The 27,150-nt window shown below is 38.3% G+C and overlaps 1 protein-coding gene across 1 annotated transcript in view; it reads right to left on the reverse strand.

Moving 5' to 3' along the window:
• Positions 1 to 6,407: 6,407 nt before the first annotated feature.
• The window catches only part of LOC121317140 (protein enabled homolog), a 178,382-nt gene continuing 157,639 nt past the window's right edge, over positions 6,408 to 27,150 (reverse strand). The window contains 6 exon segments of the mRNA XM_041252777.1: positions 6,408 to 7,731; positions 8,367 to 8,424; positions 9,184 to 9,268; positions 18,995 to 19,061; positions 22,108 to 22,156; positions 22,346 to 22,400. Coding sequence (XP_041108711.1) covers positions 7,694 to 7,731; positions 8,367 to 8,424; positions 9,184 to 9,268; positions 18,995 to 19,061; positions 22,108 to 22,156; positions 22,346 to 22,400 — 352 coding nt within the window. The 3' untranslated portion in view covers positions 6,408 to 7,693.

Below are 27,150 nucleotides of genomic sequence, written 5' to 3' on the forward strand. Positions count from 1 at the left end.
ATACTCTGACTCACCCTTCCCAATATCACATTTCTTTGGGTTAGCAGTGAGCCCCACCTCCCGCAAGGATTGCAGCACCACCGCTACCTTACATATATAACTCGGCCAATCCTCACTGTGGATAACCAAATCATCTATGTAAGCAGCGGCGTACTGCTGATGTGGCTTCAAGATGCGATCCATCATCTGCTGGAAAGTGGCTGCATCTCCATGCAACCTCAAGGGCATAGTCCTAAATTGGTATAATCCAAAGGGAGTCGAAAATGCTGTTCTCTCCCGTGATTCTGGGAGTATGGGTATCTGCCAGTACCCCTTTGTTAAATTCAGTGTCATTATAAAATGAGCCGTGCCTAGACGCTCCAGCAACTCATCTACTTGGGGCATAGGATAAGCATTAAACTTCGATTTCTCATTGATTCGCCTGAAGTCAAAGCAAAACCAAGTTGACCAGTCTGGTTAAAACTACCACTAAAACAAAACAGGACTATTGCAGTCATTTTGGGACTCTTCTACTACCCCAGTCTAAGCATTTAATCAATTTCCATTTTTATTACCAGTCTTTAACATTCAGGTATATGGTGTGGCCTTTGGGAACTGGCGCCCTCGGCACAATGTCAATGTGATGATGGGCTACTCGAGTCTGCCCCGGGATGGGAGAAAACACATCAGAAAATTCTGATATTTCTGTGTTGGTGTCAGGTTCTCCACAATCTCTACTGACCCCTTTCTCCCCAACACAGAAAGAACATGTCCCAGATCTGGGACATCAACTGCTTGAGCCACTAACAACAACTCTGGTTGCAACCAGGGCTTCAAGAGGTTTATATGATAAATCGGTCTGAGGATGAAACACCAAGGTCCTAATGGTCTTAATTCCCAAAAGCTTACATGTTCCCTGGATTAGCCAGGACAAAATTGGTGCCTTGGTTGGTCAGTATTTCCTTGGGGATCCCCACCCAGGAGAAAACCTTCACAAGCTCGATGGCAACAGATGTAGATCGGAAGGGAATGGCCTCTGGATAATGTGTAGCGTAATCCAAGGTGACCAATAGGTGAGTAGATCCTGCAGCACTGTGCTCTAGCGGTCCAACTATATCCTTTCCAATACACGCAAACGTAGCTTCCATGAGTGGCAAAGGCAGCAGGTGAGCTTGTGGGACGGCTCTAGGGCTAGGTTTCTGACACTCCCCACACCGCTCACAAAAACATCTGATGTCACCATCCAGCCCCAGCCAATAGAACTGTGTCACAGGCCTCGCTTTGGTTTTGTACCTTCCCAAATGACCATACAGGGAATAGCATGAGCAAGCTGCAACAAATCCTGCTTAAAGGGCTGAGGAATAAGCAACTGATGACATACTTCCCCTATCTGTAGTAATTTTTCAACACGGTACATAAGGTATTGATTAATTTCAAAGTGAGGGTATGTGGAGGCGAGTCTGAGTCCACATCACCATTAACCACAGCTGGTTGGTCAAACAGCCTGAACAGCACGTCGTCACGCCCTTGCCCGAGCTATTAATCACGGGAACAAGCTAAAAAAATCAGCTCCCATGGCCTCCAGCTCGGGTCGGTCCTTAGCGGAGGCAGCAGAACCAGACCCCCATGCTGGCTACGCGGCCTCCCCCCCAGACTCTTCACCAATCACCCCGACCTGAAACCTCTCTGACTCCCTCCATTGCCAGCCCTCATTCTAAGCGGCCCGTCGTTCCCGCTTAGTTTTCCAGGGTCTAAATCTAAAGAAAAACCAAGTTGGGTCACGAAAGGGGAATATCCCTCCAATTACTTCCTCCTTCTTAGCCAATAGGGAAGACTGGGCTTTCAAGGAAGCTAACCAATCCTTCAACTGCCCACAGTCCTGTCCCAGAACTACTGGTACTGGCAAATCGAGGACACAATCCTACCTGCACTTGCGTCACCTGCTGGCCAGTGGTTATATTTACACTGATCTTGGGATAAGAGCGTACATCCCCATGAATACATTAAATATGCACCTGTTCTAATATTTATTTGTGCCCCGGTGAGATTAGGCTCTCCTGTATTCAGGACTGACCACACCCTGAATCCAGGAGAGCCTTGGTTTTTGTACCATCTACTGTCATAGGAATAGCAAAACCCATCTACTGAAGTGACTGAGGTAATTGAACTTGCTTACCTGGTCGGCTGAGGTCACACTCCACTACGGGGCAATCCCGATCAATGTGGCCCACCTCCCTGCACGTCCAACACCGCTGTGGACTGGTTTCTCATCCTGGAGCCTCAGCAAAAGGTGGAAACACAGGACCATTAAAGGGGCTCGATGGTAAGGTGACCGCGCGAGACCCCGGTCCGACAACGCAGTAGCCCATGGGTACCCACAGTCGTGGTCCCGGAGCCAAGCACTCCAGAAATAACCTATAACCCTATCGAAATAACGATAATTTCCACCAGCCTGGCTTTGGTGTTCGCGTCCGGATTCAGCCACCCCAGGGCATACTCGTTCAGATGGCTGGCGATGGTTCTGGTGTGCTCCTCCGGCGAGAAGCGCTCCTCCCAAAACTTCCGGCGGTATCCCTCTGGTGTGGCCCCCACGCGATTAAGGATGGTTGCTTTTTGCGTGGGGTAGTCCATCATCCGTTTGGGAGACAGCATTGCCCAGTTTTATTGAAGGTTAGCCCGCAGAGACCATGGTCTGCCTAACAACGATGGTAGACAGTATCACAGAAATACCAGAGGCGGTACAAAGTTCAAGTGCGGGCGCACTCACAGGGGCTCAAAAGAATAATCAAAAACAAAAGGCAAAAGGAAAAAGGAAAATAAAAACAATAAACTACAAATAAAAGGTGCTGCACTCTGCAGCGTTGCCCCAACCGTAGCTACTCACACAGCCCTGGTCTCTGTCCTCTCGCTGCTCCCTCAGCCTGCTAACAATACACGTATGGGGTCTGCCCAAGGTTTCCCCGCTACTAATACTTTTGATTTCAGATTTCTTTCCCAGGGTTTTCTTTCTCCTGTTTGTTCTCGGTCCTGGACCAGAGCTTCCGCATGCTCTTCACGTCTTAAAAAAGGGCAGACCTGAGGGAACAGCAGAATGTTATTTTATATGGCTAGCAATCCCCCCCCAAAACCCGCCTCTCAGCCACTTAGAGAGAGGAAAAGCACACACACTCTCTCTCCCACCTCTGTGTCATTGCCATGACCAACAGGCGAATATTGAACAGCTTCTGCCCTCTTCCTGCAGCACTATGAATACACCAGAAGAGTTAGCACAGGTCTCCCCTGTTACACCTGTAAATCATTCCAAACAAGGATACTTCGTCAGTGCAAATGTTGATGTCCCGAGTTAAAAATAACTCCTTTCCAACTCCAAGTATCTTGCATTTTCTTATTAGTCACTGCGTTGTTCTGCTTAACATCTAGTGTGCCTTTATAGTCATCATACCGTTAAACTACCGTTCTAATTTCAATGTTACCCAAGTCTGGATTACTTCTTTTAGCACTTGCTATACACATTATTTTATTTCAGTTCACTCATTCAAAGTTCGCCGGTGCCATGCTCCCAGAGGCTGTTTCACGACTGGCTAGCAATAGCTGCAGAAGCTGCTGTGTACAGTCATTACAGAGGAACTCATGCAGGGATCTGTTAACATTATCTAAAAGCAAGACAAAAAAATTGGCAATAATTTCAAACAGAATATGATTACTGCAGAATGTTGCTATTACAAGCATTGCATAATTAATTAGGGTCGTTTAATATGCAATAACAGATTTAAGACGGACATAACACTTGTTAAGTGTCATCATCAAACAAAAAAAAGTACTAGTAGCTAATATATGTTTTGTGTACTCGAATATGTAATATGCTATGAGAATATTTTTTTTTTTGGGGTGTATTCGACTACACTGACCCATCCCTAATTAGGATTATTATGATTGACCATATGGTAACAGCTTTTGCAGGTTTGCTTCTGAAAAAAATGAGTATCATTTGTACACATACATTTTCAAATCTTGAATACAGTATTTTCATTTTCTGATGAGCACACAAATGTGTGCATGTTAAACGGCTGAAGTAACATATTGAAAGGCTTTGTTTAGCCACTATTTTGAGACCTGGACACTCTTTCAATCATTCAATCAATCAACCTATTTTATAGAGCGCCTTTCATAGTGGACCACCATCACAAAGTGCTTTACAAGATGCAGTAACAACTTTCTAATGATGTATTGGTTACCATACACAGTTAAAAACATACTGAAAATAATAACCATCATGAAAAAAATACATAAATATATTGGGCCAGATAAAATTGTATCCGAGCCAGTAAAAACAGTAGCTCAGTGGCCCGAGGGGCGAGTAATTAAAAATCTAAACGTAACAATAATAGTAATAATAATAATAATAATAATAATAATAATAATAATAATAATAATAATAAAATAATACTGCTACTACAATGACAACATTACAAATCACAGATTTCACTTCTACAGCACTCTTCATGCAAGCATTCCAGGACACTTTACAAAAGAAATATAAAAAAAGCCTGTGTCTAATATATAATTCATCTACAAATAAACAGACCCCAACAAATATGGTTTTCAAACAGGATTTTAACGATTTAATTGTGCTAGCACTTATATCAATCAGGAGCAAGTTCCAAAGACGAGGGACGTTATAACTAAATGCACCATCTCCAACAGAGTTCAAACGAATTTTAGGGACAGTCAGAAGATTAGCATTTTCAGATCTCTGGGAACAACCCGGGACACAAGGGGTCAGCAGAGCTTGAAGAGAAGGTAATAAGAGCATCAGTAATAAAATAAACAAATGAGACAGATGCAGTAATTGTATCAATTAAATGTGATTAAAAACAAGATAAAAATGTGTAATCATGAGGTGAATCAGTTGACAGCACAAATACAGTATCCCATTTAAATGCATCAAGATTTCAGGTTGTAACACAACAAACTGTGAAAACGTCTAAGAGGGGTGAATACTTACTAGAGGCACTCTCATATATAATATCTATATCTATCTATCTATCTATCTATCTATCTATCTATCTATCTATCTATATATATATATATATATATATATATATATATATATATATATATATAACACCACACACACACATACATACACACTAAGAAAGGCTATAACCACTTTCAAAATTGTCAACTTTTGTTCCCTTATAGCCTGGAATTAAAATGCATTAAAAGTTTTTTTTCTTTCCATTTATCTACACATCCTACCCCACAACTTCCAAATGAAAAAAAATTCCTAGAAACATGTAGAAAATTAATTAAAAACTGAAATAGCTTGGCTGGGTAAGAGTCCACCCCCCTTGTAATAGCCTAAATTAGCTCAGGTGTAACCAATCACCTTCAAAATCACACAGCAAGTGGCCTCCACCTGTGTTAAATTGTAGTCTCAAAGCAGACTCTGGATCACAGTCAAGACCATTAAGAAGTGGAAGATGTATGACACCACCAAGATCCTGCCTAGATCAGGCCGTCCCTCCAAACTGGTTGACCAAGCAAGGAGGAGACTAATCAGGAGGCTACCAAGAGGCCAATGGCAACTTTGCAAGAGCTACAGACTTTTATGGCCAAGACTGGTCAAATGTCAAAGTGTGCATGTGACAACAACATCCCAAGCACTCCATAAATCTGGCCTGTATGGTAGGGTGGCAAGAAGAAAGCCATTACTCAAGAAAGCCCACCTTGAATCCCGTTTTAAGTATGCAAAAAAACTCTGTAGCCATGTGGCAAAAAGTTTTGTGGTCTGACAGTACTAAAATGGAACTTTTTGGTCTAAATGCAAAGTGTTATGTTTGGTGGAAACCCAACACAGCGCATCACCTGTAAAATGGAACTTGACAGAGTTTGAACAGTTTTGTAAAGAAGAATGGTCAAATATTGCCAAATCTAGATGTGCAAAGTTGGTAGAGATCGCTCCCAACAGACTCACAGCTGTAATTGCTGCCAAAGGTGCTTCCACCCAGTATTAACTCATGGGGGTGGAGACTTAACCAATTATGAACTTTCAGTTTTGTATTTTTACTACATAATTTCCTTCTCAAAAAAATTATCCCTTTAACAGTGTGGAGTATGGTGTGTAGAGAAGTGCAAGAAAAATCCTCATTTAAATGCATGAAACTGAGGCACTGACATCAAAATGTGAAAAAAATTCAAGGGGGTGTAGACTTTCTATAGGCACTGTGTGTATGTGTAATATTATAGTAGACACACATTAAATTGTAATCATATATATATAATATATTATATTATATATATATATATATATATATATATATATATATATATATATATTTTTATGTTTTTTATCACGCACACACTGTCTTGAAGAAAAAAGATCATGCTCTGAATGTGTTTTCCCTTGGAAACCCTGCAATGCAGAACTGATTTTTTTAGCCTCTGAAATTCCCTCTCTTTAAATTTTGTTGCTTTATTTGGTACATGTACAGGTTTCAAACGCTGAAAGGCACAGTATTAATTACAAATTAATTTTAACATTCTATTGTCAAAATGAAATACAAACATCTAGTTAACAATGAAATGCGAGTACTTATATGCAATTAACCATGTTCATGCATTTAAGTCCTAATAAATTGACAACAGTGGAAATCATACTTTAATGTAAATACATTTATTTGGGGGAAAAAATAATAACACATTCTAGGCTCTGAACAAAAGGAAAAAAAAAACACATTCTTAAAGACAGGAACTGTGATTAACTTAAAAAAGCAACTTGATGATGTTACACTTATTGCTTATAAACTCACACATTTTTTGTGGTGATGACACATTAGAAAATTTGACATGCACTAAATTTGAAAAAAAAAAAACTAAAACAAAACAAAAAAAGCTTTATCTACAAATACTGTCTTCATGATTTTGACATTGACTACTGATCTGTATAATGGAGTCTCAGATTTGGTAAAGCGGTATAGTGATGTAGGAAGGCATCTACTTCTGCGATCACCTGACCCCTCAAAAAAAAAAAAATTAAAAAAATGCATTATGTAGGCTAACCTCAGTTAGGCTTTCTAGCATAGAGTCCTGGAAATTTTCAGAATGTTAAGCCAAAAACCCTACAGACCAGATATCTCATAAAGATCCAATAAAGCTACCCAATATGGCCATGGTTTTAACATTAGAACAAACATTAATGAACAACTCCAAATATTTAATGTACTTATTCAGGTTAGAGAGTATTTCAAGAAGACAAGCTTCATGGAGCCCTGCAGCAGAAGACCAAAACCAGCCATTTAGTCCTTCTAGAAACAAAAGCCTTCCTCTAGAGGAGCACACTAAAACACCCCCCTCAAATGTGCCATTTGCAAAGAATTCAAAAGTATGTGCTATACTTTTGTCTTCATTAAAGTGAATGACTATCGCTTTGTTATCCTGTTTTCTCTACAAAGAATGAAATTTTTGCAAATTACAGTAACTTTAAGACTTTAAGAAAATCAGAAAAAAGCAGCAAGCTTCAAGAGAGAAAAAGCACTTTGTTGCTGCACTGAGAAGGCCCTCTAAGTCTCCAGAATGTAGTGTGATGTCTTCCTTCTTGCACAACTTCTTGCTCACTTTCTTTTTTTCCCCTCTTAAATAAAGTTAGTCATAATTGTAGTGAAGCTCATGTGTCTGGTCAAAAGGGGCAAATCTGCAGGGACCTCATGTCCTTCTATGCTGTATTTGACTTGCTCAGTTCCTGTCTGATTGCTGTAGATGTAAAGACAAGCAATTAACTGCATTGTATAAAAAAGTGTTTGTGTGGTAGAATACATGATAAAAGTAATACTTAACATGCATGTAAATCAAATACTTTAGCAGGGTAACAAGTATAAAACGTGTACTTAAACAAGTTCAAGTGCTAAAATTGTGGCAGAACTAACAGACAACATGGAGACAGCCAGTGATCAATGGAAAGCATTAAGCAGACGATTAAAAAATTATGAAGCATTGAATAAACCTATAACATTTCTGCAATTTAAACTGTATGCTCTCCAACTGTTCTATTCTACTGAAGGTACCATTTCCTGATATACATAGTATGAAGTCTAAAACTTATATTGAAAAAAAAATGGGGGGGCAGTGTATTCTAATTATAGGGATGGAAATAAGACTCCTATTGCACAGCAGTTTCACCTATTCCATGTTTTAATACAAGCTTGATTAGCCACAGTGTATAGGTAACAAGATCATGTGTGTCTTACTAAAATTAGGAAACCTTGAACTATTGTAATGCTCACAATTAAATAAAGTACACAGGGCAACAACATTAACAGAAACATTGCTTTCACTGGAAACAATTCCTCATAAAGTCTTAAAGCTTTTGATTTCAATGATAAACTTACCATCAATAAGTTCCTCTTTCAGTTTTGTCAGTTCCTTCCTCATTTCATCTAAAATATCCTGTCAAATAAAATGTAATATATATATTAGGCAAAATGTAATCCTGGTTTCTTAATCTAATCATCTGTGAAACAGCTATTAGCAATTCATCACAGAATACAGCTGTGTATTAAATACGAAGCTGTACAAAATCAGTGGGTGGTCAACCATCAGCAAAAAAAGCCAAGGTCATCTTCCCACACCCTGATACGATACCAAAGCTGTTCCAGAATGCTACTGTAATACGACTGGCCCCTTTAAACAATTTTTCAGAAAAATTACTTTATTTACAGTTAATTCTGAAATACCTTAGTCACGATATTGGTCTTTGAATTTATTCCATAACATTTTAAGTGATTCCCTTGACAGGATGTATTTTGCTGTGTTCCTGGATAGCATGGATATGAATGACCTATATTGTCCAGAAGGATAGGGAGTCCCATATGTTGAAGGAAAGGGAGGGAGACGCACAGTAAAGGCGGCATTGTACACACACATCTATCTTAGTATATACACAATAATCAGGGGTTCAGCATCAGAAACAAAACATAAATAAATCATCAGACAAGTGTTGAAGAGGTACAGTCCTCACTACAGTCCAATCAAATAAGGCAATCTAATTAACATTTTAAATCTCAATTTACACAGGCACACACATATAACTGACACTTTCAAATAACTAAATTTAAGTCGTTTTTTCTTTTTTTTTTTATATAACTGCCTGACTAGTGGTTGCTCTTATTTCTATGGTATTGTATATAGAGATTCAAAACTTTATACCTGTTTCAATCTGTCACAGTCCAACCCTTCTGTCGCCACCCCATTGGCACTTAGGGACCCAGTTACTGTTGGTGTGGATTTCGGTCTGGGAAACACAAGAAAACATGTAAATGTGTAAGTATTTCATATGTATTTATACAATGGTCATATTAACAGAATATATACAATAAATACATAAACTTGCCTTAAGTGGAGTATTTTGGTTGTCATGTATAAAATACAGCAACATTTTCTAAAGCTCATTCACAAATGTATTACACATACAAAACAGCTCCATGTGAGATAAATCACATATTTAAAAAAAAAAAAAAAGTGCTTTTCAATACTGAGTACAGTTAAAACTATATAGAAAGGCAGCCACCAACAGCATTACCAGCTACACTAGTGAGGTTATCTATTACGGTACTCAGGAATATCTGCTTTAGTTGTAATACATTTATTAATACAATGGAGGTGTTTGCTGTTTACATGTGTGGCAGATCAAAAGCCTTGTCTGTGTGGCATGTAAGGTTGGCAGGGATGAGGTTAATTCTGTCCCTGCCAACAATCATAGGTGTGGCCATTCTCCAATGAGGTAACTGAGTGTTAAATGGAGAATGAACACCTGTATAAAAAAAAGAGGAGAAATCCTTGGGGGGGGGGGGGGGGGGGGCGCGGTTTGGTCTGTGTTCTGCCCAGCCTATATTACCGTATTCACTAAAAGTCGAGCCTCCCCATTGCAAGGGCGAGATTCGGGTATAAATTTGTTTTGAAAACAACATTAACTCCTGTCCTGAAATCGAAACTGTTGTTAGAATGCACTTCAGGCGTCAGTTTTCCTAAATATATGTATTTCGATATCCTGACGGCCTTTGAGCGGTAGATTTGCAAAAACAACTATTTTGTAAGCACTTCTACCTAGAACCGCCAGGCGCGTCATTTTGACACGTATTACAATACAGCAAAAAAAAAAAAAGTTTTATTTTACAATAGTATTATTTTAGTATACAATCCCCACCCCCACTTCCTTCCTAGCCCACACAGAAGTATGTATTTCAATGGAACGGGGGGGTCGTGTGGTCTGGCTGTAAGTCAATGAAACTGCGTCTATGTTTTACGTGACAGCTCCTGGATGTAAACAAACCTGGGATTAATTTTTTTATATATAGACAATGCCATGGAATAGTTTTCGCCAAATCTTGAAATGTTTGCATTTTGATTTGAGAGAAATTAGAAACATTTGCTCTGGCAACGAGGATTTGCCCACAACAATGGAGGTATTGCTGTTTACCACTGAAGCATTCTGCTGCCGGGTCATGCTGTAACAATCGGCTCTTAGCCTATAGCCAACTATATACGTTCCCAGAAACTAGAACTAGTTACTGTGCCAAATATAAGAATATCTAAAATATTTAAGTACAGAAGGATTGATTGACAGAGGGAAAAAAAAAATGCATAACTTGCACTATTTGTTTAACACAAGAAAAACTATTTGCACTCCAATAGGACATGAAATGAAGCTTGCAAAAAAAAAAAAACCACAAAAAAAAAACAAAAAAAAAAAAAAACAAATGCAGCACTTGCACAGGCAAGCGCACACAATTCAATGCAACAAAAACCACAACAAACTGTTTATGAATGAATAATATTAACTGGAGAGCGTACATTTAAAACTTCATCCCCCGTGAATTAGTTGACCGTAAGGTTGCAATGTTCGTTTGTTTAAAGCAATCGTCCAGGACAACAAAAACAACAAAAATGCAAGGACGTGGGCTACAAGCTCAGTAGCAAAAAATATGCGCATTTAAAAAATAATATCCAAGTTAGTCATCCAGCAAGAAAAAAATATTAAACTGCTTATCTCACCCATTTGAGAGAAGTGTAGCAATGAGATCTTCTGAGTTTTAGCATCCAAATTAAATCTTCATTCTTCATTAGTTTGTAATCCACAAGGGAAAGACAGGCAACACAGCGGCAGTGTAGTGAATCATAAAAGCATGTTCAGTGAAACAGAGCGAGTCCGTTCTCTCTGAACTAAGTTAACCTAACCTTCTTTTCAAGCGGCAATACAAACTATAGATAAAGAAAAATAACAAACAAGCGACAGTCCCTCCAAGCAGACCTGCAGGTGCTGGCTAAGTGCTATGTGAACTTGCCTCGCGCACAGGGCTCCCCTGAGTCCTAAAACTTGCTAGGTAAGTACAGACAGGGATTGTAGCAACCACAGACCAGCCATGACTTTTGCAGACATTAAAAGGTTTGCTGACAAGGGTTGTTTTTTTTTTTTAGCTCGTGTATTAGTCGACCACCCCAATTCAGGATTGTGTTTTGGAGTTAAATTTCCCCGACTTATACTCAGTGAAAAAATAATTTGTGCACAACGCATTATGTGACAAACATAATTTTTCTAATTTTGGGGGGACCAGTTAAGAGATGTGAATAGATTCTTTTCTGGCACTAACATTTGTGCAGCCAAACAATATTTCTCAAGAACAGACACGGATGGTCCTCCTAATTTAGAGAGTGTCTTTCTTTATTGTGGGCTACACAACAATGACAGCATGTCTGCTACTATTAATTCAAATTATTATACTGATTATTGGTAGCCTAAAACTTATTTCCAATCTCCACATAATATAATTATTTAATGTAACTAAAGATTTCCCCATCCAACTAACAGTATGATTTTTCATGGACTCAGGCTCCCTCAAATTATATATATATATATATATATATATATATATATATATATATATATATATATATATATATATATATATATATATATATATAGTGACCTCCCTTGTGCAAAAAACAAACAAGCTTCAGCCACGGACAGGGCCTGTAGCGCACTTACTTGCTTTGCGGAAGTGACAGCTACCAAAAAAGCTGTTTTAAAAGACAAGAATTGGAGCTCTGCGGACTGCACAGGCTCAAAAGGTGGTTTCTTGAGTGCATTCAGCATGATATTCAACCGCCAGTGAGGAACAACATCCCTTCTCGGGGGACAAAGCCTCCTATGCCCTTTCAGAAACTGTCCCGCCAGGAAATGTGGAGACCTGGGGAGACGGAGTCAATCTTAACATGGCAAGCAGAAATAACTGCCAGGTAAACTTTTAAAGTAGAAGGGCTCTTCCCTTCATCCACCAGGTCTTGCAAGAACTGCAAGATTACTGCCATGGGATATGTTGTGGGATCTTCACCCCGCGACAGACTAATTGAAAACGGCTCGGTACCGACCTCTAGTACCGACGCTAGTACCTTTGGTACTGTACCGTCCACAATGAGACGTTGGTGCACCAATACTACACTCAGTCACAGTTACATGCTATCTCCAGCTGAAGATATCCCCCGTACTACTGCCATAATACAGAGAGTCCTATGAGCCCACAGAACTCGATCCTGTAAACAGTAACGTAACAGTACTGAACACACAAGATAAAGAAACTATCCCAGCCGGGGTAGTACTATATTTGTTTACTATTTTTAATTCTGGAATAGAGAGTACTTCGCTGCAAGAGTGAGCTAGACTCGGGTGAGGTCTCCCGGAAGCCGCAGGCTCCCGCTGGCGTAAGGTAAAAGTTTTTTTTTTTTCTTTTTTTTTTTTTTTTTAATCACGGTAGATATTATCAACCAAAGGAAAATGTTATAAAACAGAAACCTGCAATAAACAGTTTAATAAGGCACAAATCGAGTAAGTAAAGAAAACTTAGCTCAGATGCTTTCACTCTTCATGAAAAAGGAAAAGAGAATTTGCTAATAGCCGGGTCAACTCGCACGGCGTCATGCATAAATGCGTCAGTTCTTGGACTCTTAAAGGGGAATAACCCATTAGTGATGGTTCATATTTCGTATTTGTAACAGAACTAATACTTTATACAATACACACCCATTCAACCACATACAAGTCGAGTTAAACTTTAAGTAAGTCGTTTAAAATCCACAATATATATATAAAAACTTAGGGAGTTTACTTTGGAAGTAAACTGTTTTGGACAGTCTTCACCTTGCTATTGGTTAGTCTTTTATTTCTATTAACAATGTACCTGCCTTGGTGTTACCCAATGTTTCTCTTTTATAGTAATAAACTTACTTATTGTATCCATGGCAATATGATCAAATATTTCTCAGTCTGTTCATGGCCTTATGTGAAAAATCCTAGAAAGGAAATCATGTTATATTTTGTAAATGATTTAAACGCACTGAATTAAGAGAGTTTGGGATCATATTATATAAAAGTAGTTTATAAAAGTGCTTCTACATTAAGAATCTAGTCCTGTATCAGCCTATAGATATTATTATCAGGTTAAAAATTACTATATACAGTAAAGAAAGGTACAATTTTGCAAAAATTATTAGCAAAAATGAAATAAAAATGAATCTGGCTGATTACTTTGACCATTACAATCCCTTACAAAAAATATTTTGGCTTCAGTAGAAAAGAAAATCTCCATCACATGTCTGCCTCAGGGCTTGATAAATGAAATGTATAGTAATTATTTAATTAACTGACTCAGACACAGCTGAGGAAGGGCCCGGGTATTACTTAATAAAAAATATTCTGGTTTCAATTGTTTTGTGGGTGAAGGGGGTTTTGGGAGTTTATTGTAAAGCACAGCACGCCAAAACATTGCATAAGTGCGTAAAAATCCCCAAATCACCAAGTACCATGAGTTCTTGTCGTCCTCTGCACCACCCACCCTGTAAAAAAGTATGTACAAGTACCAAAAAATAAATAAAATGAATCTGATCAAAATGCATAATAAATAAAAAGAACAATGGCTTTAATATTAAACCCTGGACAGAAACACAATATTCTGCGATAAACACTTCTTAACTAAATAAATGAAAAGGATGCCCCTTACTGCATATACAAATACGATCAGCTGTAGCACATGAAGGAACCGAGAAGGCTGTATTCCCATAGAGAAGATTTGACTACCTAAAAATGATTTACCATGTATTATGGAAAGGGAAAAGACCATGCAAAATTGTGACACATGCCCATTTAAAAGATATGTGCTAAATCATCAGGTGTGGAGATTATCTTGTTTGAAACACTGAAAAAAAATACTGCCCCACTGATCACATTGAACACAGTAGAAATATAATTAAAAAAAACACATTTCTCAAACTACACAAGTTTGTATACCTGTTTAATGAATCATAGAACCTGCTGTCAGAAACCATCTGATGGGTAAAAAAATAACTAGCTTTTAACAGGCTTGTTCTGGAGCCTGCTAATGAAAAATGTTAAGGTGCCTTTCTACTGTACCTGCACAAGAGATTAGGTCTCCTGCACAATGATCAAAGGACTGCTACATGCACAATTACACCTAAGTGATGATTCTAACTATTATTCAGGTATTTGACTCCTTAAAAGTATAAGCAAACCATTAGTGTTACACAGCTGTTTTACCCTACTTGGCACCCACAACAACGTTAGGTTATTATCATAACCCTTGTTCCCTGAAATAGAAATGCAACCATTACTGTATGGCTATTTATATCCTAAAGACCCAAAACCTGAATATTATATACCAAAGCTGCTCAGCGAGCCTGTGACACAGTCATGCCTGCCCCCGAGGGCACAAAAGGACTGCGCTCACAGGTGAAAAAGGCAGAGCTCGAGGAGGATGAGGAAGACCGTGAGGATGGTCTCCTGCATGGGCTACTTTCCCAGGTGCGGTGTCCTCTCTCTGTTGGCACAGAGCCATGGGTGAGGATGCAGCCACCTTTCCAAGAGGGTGATGGGGAAAAGCGCTGAGCTTGACGCAGAGTGCTCCTTAGAGCTGTGGCATAATTGCTTCTCAAGCCTTGCATCTCACAGGGATAGAACCCGGGCGTGATGCAAGGAGCAAGCAATGCAGTGTACTAGGGGTGGGTATTGGGATTATGTATTGAGATACATATTGGAATTCAATGTCGATGTTGACTTTTTGCTACCAAAATAAATCTACACATATAAAAACTGTGCTTTTTGTCATTTTTATGGAATTAAAAGTTTTAGAATGCAAGAAGAAAAATTAAACCTTCATATGCAATATTCAATAACTAATTTTTGTTGGATCCTCTGAAGTACGTGCATGTGCTCCCAATTTGAAAAACAGTGCTGGTTTGAAAACTATTTAAAATTCTCTAAAAACACTGATTTTAAATGTCATTGATTTTAATTATAAACAATATCTTTATTTTCATTTTATATTAAACATGTTTTTCAAAAGTGCATCCTAGGACTGTGGCCATAAACACAGGTTTAAAGTTGCTTTATATATCGGTAAGTGCAGAGACCCGGGGTTTGGACCATGCTTTCAAAAGTTAACGTATATCACAAAAGCATAAATAGTATATCACAAAAGTGCTAAACATTTATTTAAAATAAAAAAAAAACTTGAGTACAGTTACAAATTATTTCTTTATGTATCTGCTTTGCCCCCCCCCCAACTTAAAGTAGCAGAACTGCTGTATTTTTTTCTCTGATGAGATCAAACGCGATAGTTCCAGGGAAAAAAATAAATAAATTCAAAATAGTGTAAAATTACATTGTCCAGAACTGTCGGCAGATCATCCTTAAAAATAAATGTAAAAACAATTAAAATTACTTTAAAATTTAAAGTTCTTAAATATTTAATGCTATACAGCCACCCTTTAAGATTTTTATTATTAGAAAACGATTCCGCACATGTAACTCTGTTTTGCAGAATTTAAGCGGATCAAAATCTCAGTGAGCTTCTGCCATATTTTCTTTTCTGTTAGCGCTACGAGTTTATGCGGGATGAGATTACTCTGAATCAGTTAAACCAAAAATATGGGTATTATTGTTCAAATACCAGTTATTGTATGGCCTGATCAATATCGCAACATACCGGTATATCAGTATTATCGCCCACCCCTACAGTGTACAAATACAGTTGTACAGGTGCTGCCCCAATCTGCTTACAGATAGACAGGGCGAGTTAAGAACAGAGCCGGACTGGTTTGGTACCAGACTGGTGACTTGAGCACCAGTCACTAGTGGACTGGAATCGGTTTGGTACTGGGACGATTTGCTTAATATCACAAATATGTAAAACATATACAGATATAAGCAACACTTGTACTTATCTGAACAAGGGTCTCTGTCAAGTCCACCTCGAAATGAAAAATGGTGCAGAGACCTGTGGAGCGCAGTCCTTTGTGATCCCTTGGGGGTGGCGTCACAGGCTCAGTGAGCAGCTTTGGGTTACAATATTCAGGATTCGGGTCTATAGGAGGTAAATACCTATTCGGTAATGGTTACATTTTGTACTTGAAAGGGAACTCAAGTTGAATAAATCTCATTAAAAAGCTTTGAAAAAAAGAGACAATATTTTGTTGTGCATATTTGTCTCAAGAAAATAATGTAAAATAATTAAATTGAAGCTTAATCAAAAGAAACACAGACTGACATTTTTGAAATTTAGTAAGTACATTTACTCAAAATCCAATTACCAAGTTTGGTATAATACGCGCAGTACCAACTGCTTGCTTCACATGGGGCACAAGGCCGCAGCGGGATGTAACAAGCAACAGGCTGTAGAACACACAAAACACATAAATAGTAAAATGTAGAATGTAATAAACGAGAACCAAAAACCATCAGCTGTTTTCTCTCCATTTCACAACATCATTTCACGTTAGTTTATTTTCAGTTTTTGTTTGCTTGTTGAGCTAACAGGCATAGTAAACCTCATGTCTATGGCCACTGTTTACTGCAAAGAAACGACAATGGCAAGGAATTAAAAAAGTAACAAATAAATAAAATGTGGTGCCAACTTTACAGTGGCTTTCAAAAGTATTCACCCCCTTTTCCACATTTTATTGTTTTACAACATGGAATCATAATTGATTGCATAAGTATTCACCCTCGAGTCAATATTTGGTAGAGGCACCTTTGGCAGCAATTACAGCCATGAGTCTATTTGAATAAGTATCTACCAGCATTGCACATCTGGACCTGCAATTTTTGCCCATTTTTCTTTGCAAAATTGCTCAAGCTCTGTCAAGTTGGATGGGGACCATTGGTGAACAGCAATTTTCAACTCTTTCCACATATTCTCAATTGGATTGAGGCCCGAGCCGAGCCACTCCAGGACATTGACCTTTTTGTTTTTAAGCCACTGCAGTGTGGCTTTGGCTGTATGTTTGGGGTCATTGTCCTGCTGGAAGATAAATCTTCTCCCAAGTCCCAGGTCTCTTGCAGACTTCAGCAGGTTTTCCTCCAGGATTTCTCTGTACTTTGCTGCATCCATTTTGCCCTCTATCTTCACAAGCTTTCCAGGCCCTGACGCAGAGAAGCATCCCCATAGCATGATGCTGCCACCACTATGATTCACGGTAGGGGTGATGTTCTCAGGATGAAGTGCAGTATTAGGCTTTAGCGTTGAGGCCAAAAAGCTCTATTTTGGTCTCATCAGACCATAGAATCTTATTCCACTTGGTCTCAGAGTCTTCCACATGCCTTCTGGCAAACTCTAGCAGAGAACTAATGTGAGTATTTTTCAACAATGGCTTTCTTTTTACCACCCTCCCCCATAAAGGCCACTTATGTGAAGCACCTGGGCTATTGTTGCCTCTTAGTGACCTCCCTGACTAGTACCCTTCTCTCTCGTATACTCAGCTTTTGAGGACGGCCTGTTCTACACAGATTCACAGTTGTGCCATATTCTCTCCATTTAATAATGGACTTTACTGTGCTTCAGGGGATATTCAAAGCCTTGGAAATCTTCTTATATCCTACCCTTGATTGGTGCTTTTGAAGAACCTTATTCCGGATTTGCTTTGAATGTTCCTTTGTCTTCATGATATAGTTTTTGTTAGGAAATGTACTAACCAACTGTGGGACCTCCCAGACACAGGTATATTTAACCTGAAATCATGTGAAACACCTTAATTGCACACAGGTTGTCTCCATTCAACTAATTATGTGACTTGTAAAGACAATTGGCTGCACCAGAGCTTATTTAGGTGTGTCATAGCAAAGGGGGTGAATACTAATGCAATCAATTATTTCCTGTTTTATATTTGTAATTAAGTTAGAACAATTTATAGATTTTATTTTTCACTTTGACATTATGGACTTTTTTTGTGTTGATCAGTGGCAAAAACTCCCAATTAAATCCATTGTGATTCCATGTTGTAGCACAATAAAATGTGGAAAAGTCCAAGGGGTGAACACTTTTGAGAGCCACTATGTGCTTTTTGGGAATAAACACATGAACTGCAATTTTTCATCCTTTGTTTTGTAGTTAATTCACTGGAATAAAGTAAGGCCTACACAATATTCTTTACTCCTGGGATATTTTTCTACTTTAACATTGTAACATCTTGCTCTAAAACAAAGGCACACACATGGGCCACACTCCCTTGCCCCTGCTGCTGTGTCATCTCTGCCTGCAATATAAGCAATATAATGGCTGTTACTACTTTTTGAAAATGAACGAATATCCGAACGAATATTTAAATTATAAGCGAATAGCCGCACAAGTGTTGTCTATTGAAATATATTCCAAGGCAGTAACAGTGAAATGCACATACTTGTACAATCCAAGCAGGCTTTACAATTTGCTTTAGTATTGTTAAAATACACTGTTACAAGCTGCTGAAAAAGTTGATTTAAAAAAATAATTGCCAGCGCCATCCCTGAAGAAAGACAAAACCAATCAGTTTGATCACATGCTGAGAAACTATGTAGATTCTGCAGTGGTTCATTTACAAAGTAAGAACACTTTAGAAAATGTGCAGATCACTTTTTTCCCATACCAGATCTGTGGATTATTCCAACTAGAGTAATTTTGGATTTTAAATACATTACCTATTTATAACAGGTGATTTGCTACCATTCATGGTATTTGTTCTTTCCCAAGGCTTTCTGACCGTGTCTGAAAAATACAAAGAAACAAAAAAGACAATTAATATACAGTACCAGTCAAAAGTTTGAGTACACCTGCTGCAACCAGGTTTTTCATGATTATCTATGCTTTTAACTTGTCTATAAACACTTAACATTTAATTATATGATACGTGAACTTATATAAGCTCTTAATCATAAGTGAATTGCATTCAAAAATTAAATTTTTAAATGAAAATGTAAATTTTGCCAATTTCACTGACATGGTCACCCAAAGCAAGCCCAAGTCTGTTAAAAGTCTGAAATTTCTATAACACTGTGTTAGAACACTGGCCTAAGTATGAAAGTGTCTTTGTTAGATGTTCTCAGAGTCTCAACTAGCATGTTACCTAATTAACCATTTGTCACCAATTATTGTTACCAGATGAGGGTCCATGATTACTATAAATATAGATAGCATAGGCACAAGTTTGTCATTCCTGAATGTAAGGGAGCAGAAAATGGTAAAATACTTGAAGAAATGAAGGTCAATCTAAGACAAACCGCGATAACTTTGCAAGTGTTTGTAACTGCTGTTGTCAAGACCATCAAACAATTTGAAGAAACTGGCACTCATGAGGATCGAACAAGGTCAGTAGGCCAAGGGTGACCTCAGAATCAGAGAACAAGTTCATTCGAGTCACAAGTCTACGAAACCGGCGATTAACTGCCCCAGAAATATAAGCTCAGAGAAATACTACTAGAAGTACAGAAGTTTCAACATCAACTGTTCAGAGGAGATTGCGTGAAGCTGGCCTAACTGGAAGAATTGCTGCAAAGAAACCATTGTTAAGAGTGCAAAATAAGAGGAAGAGACTTGCCTGGGCCAAAAAACACAGAAACTGGACGTTTGAGGAGTGGAAGTCGGTCTTATGGACTGATGAGTCAAAATTTGAAATATTTGGGTCCAACCGCAGAGTATTTGTAAAACGCACAGAGGGTGAGCGCATGACTTCTGCATGTGTGGTTCCCACTGTCAAGCATGGAGGAGGCAGTGTCATGGTCTGGAGTTGCTTTGCTGGTGACAGAGTTGGTGATCTTTACTAAGTCCATGGCAAGCTCAACCAGCATGGCTATCACAGCATACTTCAGAGGCAAGCCATTCCATCAGGATTACGGCTAGTTGGGCAGTCCTTCATTCTTCAGCAAGATAATGACCTGAAACACACTTCAAAGTTGTGAAAGAACTATCTGGCGAAGAAGGAAAGCGAAGGACAACTCAATCTAATGACCTGGCCTGCCCAGTCTCCAGACCTCAATCCCACAGAACTTATATGGGACGAGCTGGACAGAAGAGTCAAAGCAAAGCTACCCAAAGTGCCCTACATCTCTGGTAATTGCTGCAGAAGAGCTGGGAAGACATGTCGGGTGATTTCCTGCTAAAACTTGTTAACTGAATGCCTTGAGTTTGTGAGGCTGTTATTAAGGAAAAGGGTGGGTATTTTGAGGAATCCAGAATTTCAATTTTCTTGAACATTGCTTTGATACTCCTTATGTTTTGTATATTGTAACGTGTGTTTTCATTTTCAAGTATTTACAGAAACGTATACTACATAAAACTATGGAAAAAAACCTAGTTTCCAGCAAGTGCACTCAAACTTTAAAACACTTATTTTTTTTTTATTTTTTTTTTTTACTATATCTTATAAAGCGTTTTGTGACGGTTGTCCACTATGAAAGGTGCTATATAAAATAAAGAATCATTGATTGATTGATTGATTGACAGAATACCAACTGGATTTCAACATGCCAAAGTTAACCAAAGCACAGTGTCATAATTTTGTATGTGTTAAAATAGTTTGACCTAAAGTTTCAAATGACTTTTTTTCTCAATTTTTTAAGTTGGTTAGTTTACACCGATGATGGTGGGTAGGAAAATTGTTTTATACTAAAAGTAATACGTATATTTTCCTATATAAAAATAAAGCCTTTAAAAGGGATGGTTAAATCAGCCGTTTCTGTAGATGTAATACTGATACAGATAATATAATAGACAAGACTGTAAAAAGAGCTCTGGAAGCAGACAAGAAAAAGAGGCAGTTTGCAGCAATTATGAAGTCATCAGTGATATGCACTACATTGGAAGAAGAGATGCTGTGGTTGTTTTAAAATCATAATAATAAAAATGGAAATTTTTCTTTAAATTAAACTAACATTTTGTGCCAGATGTAAGCCTTTGCCCTTAAAAAAAAAACACACACACACACACACTTAGAGCTACACTGAATATCAGGTGGCTCCAAATGTATGTATGCATTTTACAGTGGTAAGTTTAAAGTTGGTGAATTTTAGCTAAGCTAATTTTGTCAATACCTTAAATTAATTTAGTTTGAGTACATTAAATTAAGTTAAACATGTATTCATAATTATGATTTCCATTACATGAGAGTAGATGTTAAAACTTCATGCTGATTTGAACTCGGCTCTCGCCAAGATAAGCACCAACTAAGACGTGGCTTTACAGTAAACTAATGTGATCCATCTGCATCTCCATCCATGGCGTTTCTGTTGATGTAGATATCCTTCTGAAGTGTAATGCTGGCTCTAGGGATCGGCTTATTTTGCTTCCCCAGCGCATCAGCACACACAACGGCTGCGATGCTGGCTCCAGGGATCAACGACAGTGCGGTCTCCCTAGTGCATCAGCATGACAACCGTCTGGATTGAGCTAAGTAGGGTACATCTCTGGGGTCTTCACGAGGGCACCTTCTGTTCTCAGTGTTTCGTTGACTAGCCCACGACACCTCAAGAGGGCTCAACAGTGATTCTGGCATCCCAGCATCACCCTCCTCCATCTCCCTCTCAGCTCAGCCCAGCTTACTTACCTGTACATCAGCGTTGCTTTCTTTCTATTGTGCTTAAGATCCCCATCCAGAAAATTGAAAAATTTAAACTTTTCTTTAAATTAGACTAACATTTCGTGCCAGAAAAATGAATGAAAAAAAAAAAAAAACACTCCCAATAAATGCTGGTCACACTGTGTGCAACCAAATGGTCTTTACAGGTATTGTAGCTTTTGCTGTGTTTAATCTACTCACCTGGGGTACTTGTTGCAGGGAGTTTAGGGGTCGTAACGTCAGACTCATCCTGTTTAAAGCAGAATAAAATAATCCTTCAAGATTTAATTTTCCCCAAAGATATTAAATATTTTACCATTTAAATTTAATTTATTGTAAAACCCTGTTTTGGGCACAAAGCTTTATGAGACAAGTCACTTTAAATGATATGAGGATTTCTCCAATAACAACAATTTGCTTCATTTGGCTTCACACTTACATTTTTGTCCTTCTGTTCTGGTTCTGGTGTGGATCCCTTGTCAGCAATTCTTCTCCTGCAGATACAATGGAATGTAAGATATTATACAATGCAGCGACTGCATTATCTGGCATCCACGGCTATACAGTACACTGTTCTGCCATTATACTGAAATGACCACCATGTTGCAGGATTTGTTTTCCTCCTCCCATGCCTGTCCTCTAAAGTGACCTTAACTTTATAAAGCTTGACAAGCAGTCCTCAAGTCAGGGAAAACACTATGAAAAACAGACTACTGTGGGCATGTGACTGGCTGCTGATCAGGACCCAAACAGCTGTTTATACTGATGTTAGACAGGTTAGCAATTTTATCCAGATATTCACCATCCATACAAAATTGCTAATAGTGCTTCACTATTCACCTCCCTTTTCTCTTTTTTTAAAAAGACTGCATGAAAGATTCATCCATGTAACAGTTAGGTGACTAGGAAAAATGTGAAGGAGGTAACTATGATGTGATAGGTGTTACAGAAACGTGGTTGTCTGAGAGTGATGGGGACGAATATAATATTTGTGGGTATACAATTTATAGGAAAGACAGGCAGGACAGAAGAGGAGGAGGGGTAGCGCTATACATAAGAAACAGTCTTGAAGCCCAGGGGTTAAACCTGGATAAAGAAAATAAAACCGAATCAATATGGGTCAGAATAACGGACAAAAATTCAAAGTGCATAATAATAGGAGCATGCTATAGACCGCCAAATTCAGACGGTGAGCAAAATAATCTGTTATACAATGACATTAGAAATGCGTGTAGCAAAGGAGAAGCCATACTAATGGGGGAGTTCAACTTCCCCCAAATAAAATGGGAAAACCCAGTGGGGAGCATGACGGATGAAATAGAAATGGTGGAAATGACAAATGACTGCTTCCTAACACAATTTGTCAAGGCACCGACTAGTGGGGAGGCATGCCTTGATTTAGTCTTTTCAAATAACGAAGACAGAATAACTAAAACAGAGGTCAGAGAACCACTGGCAAACTCAGACCACAACATGGTCTCATTTGAAGTGTTTTTTAAAACCCCAAAAGTAATGACTAAAGCTAAGGTTTACAATTTTAGAAAAGCAAACTATGAAGGTATGAAACAGAGACTAACAGAAGTAGATTGGAGTAAAATAGAGAAAACACCCACAGAAGAAGGATGGTTGTTCTTCAAAAATGTAGTACTAGAGGCGCAAAACAATTACATCCCTAAAGTAGACAAATCTAAATGTAAAACTAAATTGCCAAAATGGTTTAATAGATCAATTAAAAAAAAATATTCAGCGAAAAAAGGCACTTTACAAAGCATTAAAAAAGGACCAAAAAGAAAGTACGCAGAAAGAGTACACAGAACTGCAAACGCAAGTCAAAAAGGAAGTTAGAAAGGCCAAGAGAGAAATAGAAATGAACATTGCTAAGGGAGCTAAAACCAATTCCAAAATGTTTTTCCAATATTACAACAGCAAGAGAACATTCAAAGAGGAGATTAAATGTTTAAGAGATACAAATGGCAAAATCGTAGATGAAGAAAAAAAAATAGCAAATATATTAAATGATTACTTTTCACAAGTTTTTACAAAGGAAGATACTGACAACATGCCCCACATGTCATCCAGTTCCTATCCAGTTTTAAATAACTTTAGCATAACTGAGGCAGAAGTGTTAAAGGGACTAGGAGCTCTTAAAATAAACAAATCCCCTGGGCCGGATGAGATCCTCCCAGTAGTACTCAAAGAAATGAAAGAAGTAATTTACAAACCGCTAACCAAGATCATGCAGCAGTCTCTTGACACAGGGGTGGTACCGACAGACTGGAAAATTGCAAACGTAATACCGATCCACAAAAAGGGAAACAAAACTGAACCAGGTAACTACAGACCAGTAAGCCTGACTTCTATTATATGCAAACTTATGGAAACTATAATAAGATCCAAAATGGAAAATTACCTATATGGTAACAGGGTCCTGGGAGACAGTCAACATGGTTTTAGGAAAGGGAGATCGTGTCTAACTAACTTGCTTGATTTTTTTGAGGATGCAACATCGATAATGGATAATTGCAAAGCATATGACATGGTTTATTTAGATTTCCAGAAAGCTTTTGACAAAGTCCCGCACAAAAGATTAATTCTCAAACTGAACGCAGTTGGGATTCAAGGAAACACATGTACATGGATTAGGGAGTGGTTAACATGTAGAAAACAGAAAGTACTGATTAGAGGAAAAACCTCAAAATGGAGTGTGGTAACCAGTGGTGTACCACAGGGATCAGTATTAGGTCCTCTGCTATTCCTAATCTACATTAATGATTTAGATTCTGGTATAGTAAGCAAACTTGTTAAATTTGCAGACGACACAAAAGTAGGAGGAGTGGCAAACACTGTTGCAGCAGCAAAGGTCATTCAAAATGATCTAGACAAGATTCAGAACTGGGCAGACACATGACAAATGACATTTAATAGAGAAAAGTGTAAGGTACTGCACGCAGGAAATAAAAATGTACATTATAAATATCATATGGGAGATACTGAAATTGGAGAAGGAATCTATGAAAAAGACCTAGGAGTTTTTGTTGACTCAGAAATGTCTTCATCTAGACAATGTGGGGAAGCTATAAAAAAGGCTAACAAGATGCTCGGATACATTGTGAAAAGTGTTGAATTTAAATCAAGGGAAGTAATGTTAAAACTGTACAATGCACTAGTAAGACCTCATCTTGAATATTGTGTGCAGTTCTGGTCACCTCGCTATAAAAAAGAGATTGCTGCTCTAGAAAGAGTGCAAAGAAGAGCGACCAGAATTATTCCAGGCTTAAAAGGCATGTCATATGCAGACAGGCTAAAAGAATTGAATCTGTTCAGTCTTGAACAAAGAAGACTACGTGGCGACCTAATTCAAGCATTCAAAATTCTAAAAGGTATTGACAGTGTCGACCCAAGGGACTTTTTCAGCCTGAAAAAAGAAACAAGGACCAGGGGTCACAAATGGAGTTTAGACAAAGGGGCATTCAGAACAGAAAATAGGAGGCACTTTTTTACACAGAGAATTGTGAGGGTCTGGAATCAACTCCCCAGTAATGTTGTTGAAGCTGACACCCTGGGATCCTTCAAGAAGCTGCTTGATGAGATTCTGGGATCAATAAGCTACTAACAACCAAACGAGCAAGATGGGCCGAATGGCCTCCTCTCGTTTGTAAACTTTCTTATGTTCTTATGCTAGCATTATGTCTGTACAGGCACACTTGCTGTGTTACAGAACTGTACAGTACAGTTTAAGGCTGCGGTTCTCAAACTGTGGGTCGCTAATGGATGGTGTCATGATTCTGACTGGCACTAGCCTCATACATGGGTGAAAGTGGCCAATGGTCATTTTAACTAAAACTCCTGGGGCAAAACCAAATTGAAGGTCTAACTGCTGAGCGTAGAGAAGCAAATGTTTATTTGTTTTATTTATTTATTTATTTATTTTTTAAGCAATAAAGAAAAATCACAGAAAAACAACAATATGCCACAATATGTCTTTCAAAAGAGCAGCACCCTCGTGCAATCGGCATGTTGGAGGCTGGACTAGGGCAGCGTATTGTGGCTCGCCGTCTTGGGTGCTCACAGCCTGCAACTTCAAACCGGACGAGACAGTATAACCAGACACACACTGTCAATGACAGGCTACAAACTGGGAGTCACAACAGCTGCCCAAGATCGACCGATCATTTTGCAGCACCTTTATGATCTCAATTGTTAATCAGCACAATAAAAAGTCACTGCACCTGCTCCATACTGTTAAGGAGAACATTTTTTTATTGAGAAAAAAAAATTATATATTATATATTAAAAATACAAAACTGAAAGATCATAATTGGAAGCACCTTTGGCAGCAATTACAGCTGTGAGTGTTGGGATAGGTCTCTACCAACTTTGCACACCTAGATTTGGCAATATTTGACCATTCCTCTTTACAAAACTGTTCAAGCTCATAGTTGAGTCTTTGCTTTGAAATGCACTACCCAGCAGAGGGAACTTACAAGAACTGCTGAATTTATCTTGAAAGCATGTGGTGAATCACTACAATTTAACACAGGTGGAGACCACTTAACTTGGTGTGTGATTTTGAAGGCAATTGGTTACACCTGAGCTAAGTTAGGATTGCTATTACAAGGGGGGTGGACACTTATCCAACCAAGCTATTTTAGTTTTTAGTTTTAATTAATTTTCTACAAATTTCTATAATTTTTTTTTTTCACTTTGAAGTTGAGGGTTAGGATGTGTAGATAAATGGGGGGAAAAAAACTATTTTAATTCCATGCTATAAAGGTAAAAATTTTGAAAGGGGGTGCAGACTTTCTATAGGCACTGTGTGTGTATACATATATGCACACACACACACACCAATGACCAATGTTAATTTTGTTGACGAAAATATTCGTTGACTAACTGTTTTCCATTGTAGTTAATGACGCAACACTGATGAAAATGATCCACAATGACTACATTTTTTTGCGTTTTTGTTTGTGAAAATAAGACTACACGAAATCAGTTTGACTAAAATCTGAGGTTCACCATTTGCGCTTTTACCTCCTGTCTACCTGTCATATCTGTCTTAATGTGTAATTAATAAGTTATTCTTCTAAAATGTAAGGGTTTACAATATTTAATATTCCGCCTTGACCAGCGACATGCAATATGAGCTGGTGGTACACGCTGTGCGTGCGTGCAAACAATGACACACTTCAGTCAGAGTGCTCTGCCAGTTTCACCATGAGAGAGTGTCTACGTGAGAATAAA

Source organism: Polyodon spathula, chromosome 6 (assembly GCF_017654505.1).
Source record: "Polyodon spathula isolate WHYD16114869_AA chromosome 6, ASM1765450v1, whole genome shotgun sequence".
Lineage (NCBI taxonomy): Eukaryota > Metazoa > Chordata > Actinopteri > Acipenseriformes > Polyodontidae > Polyodon > Polyodon spathula.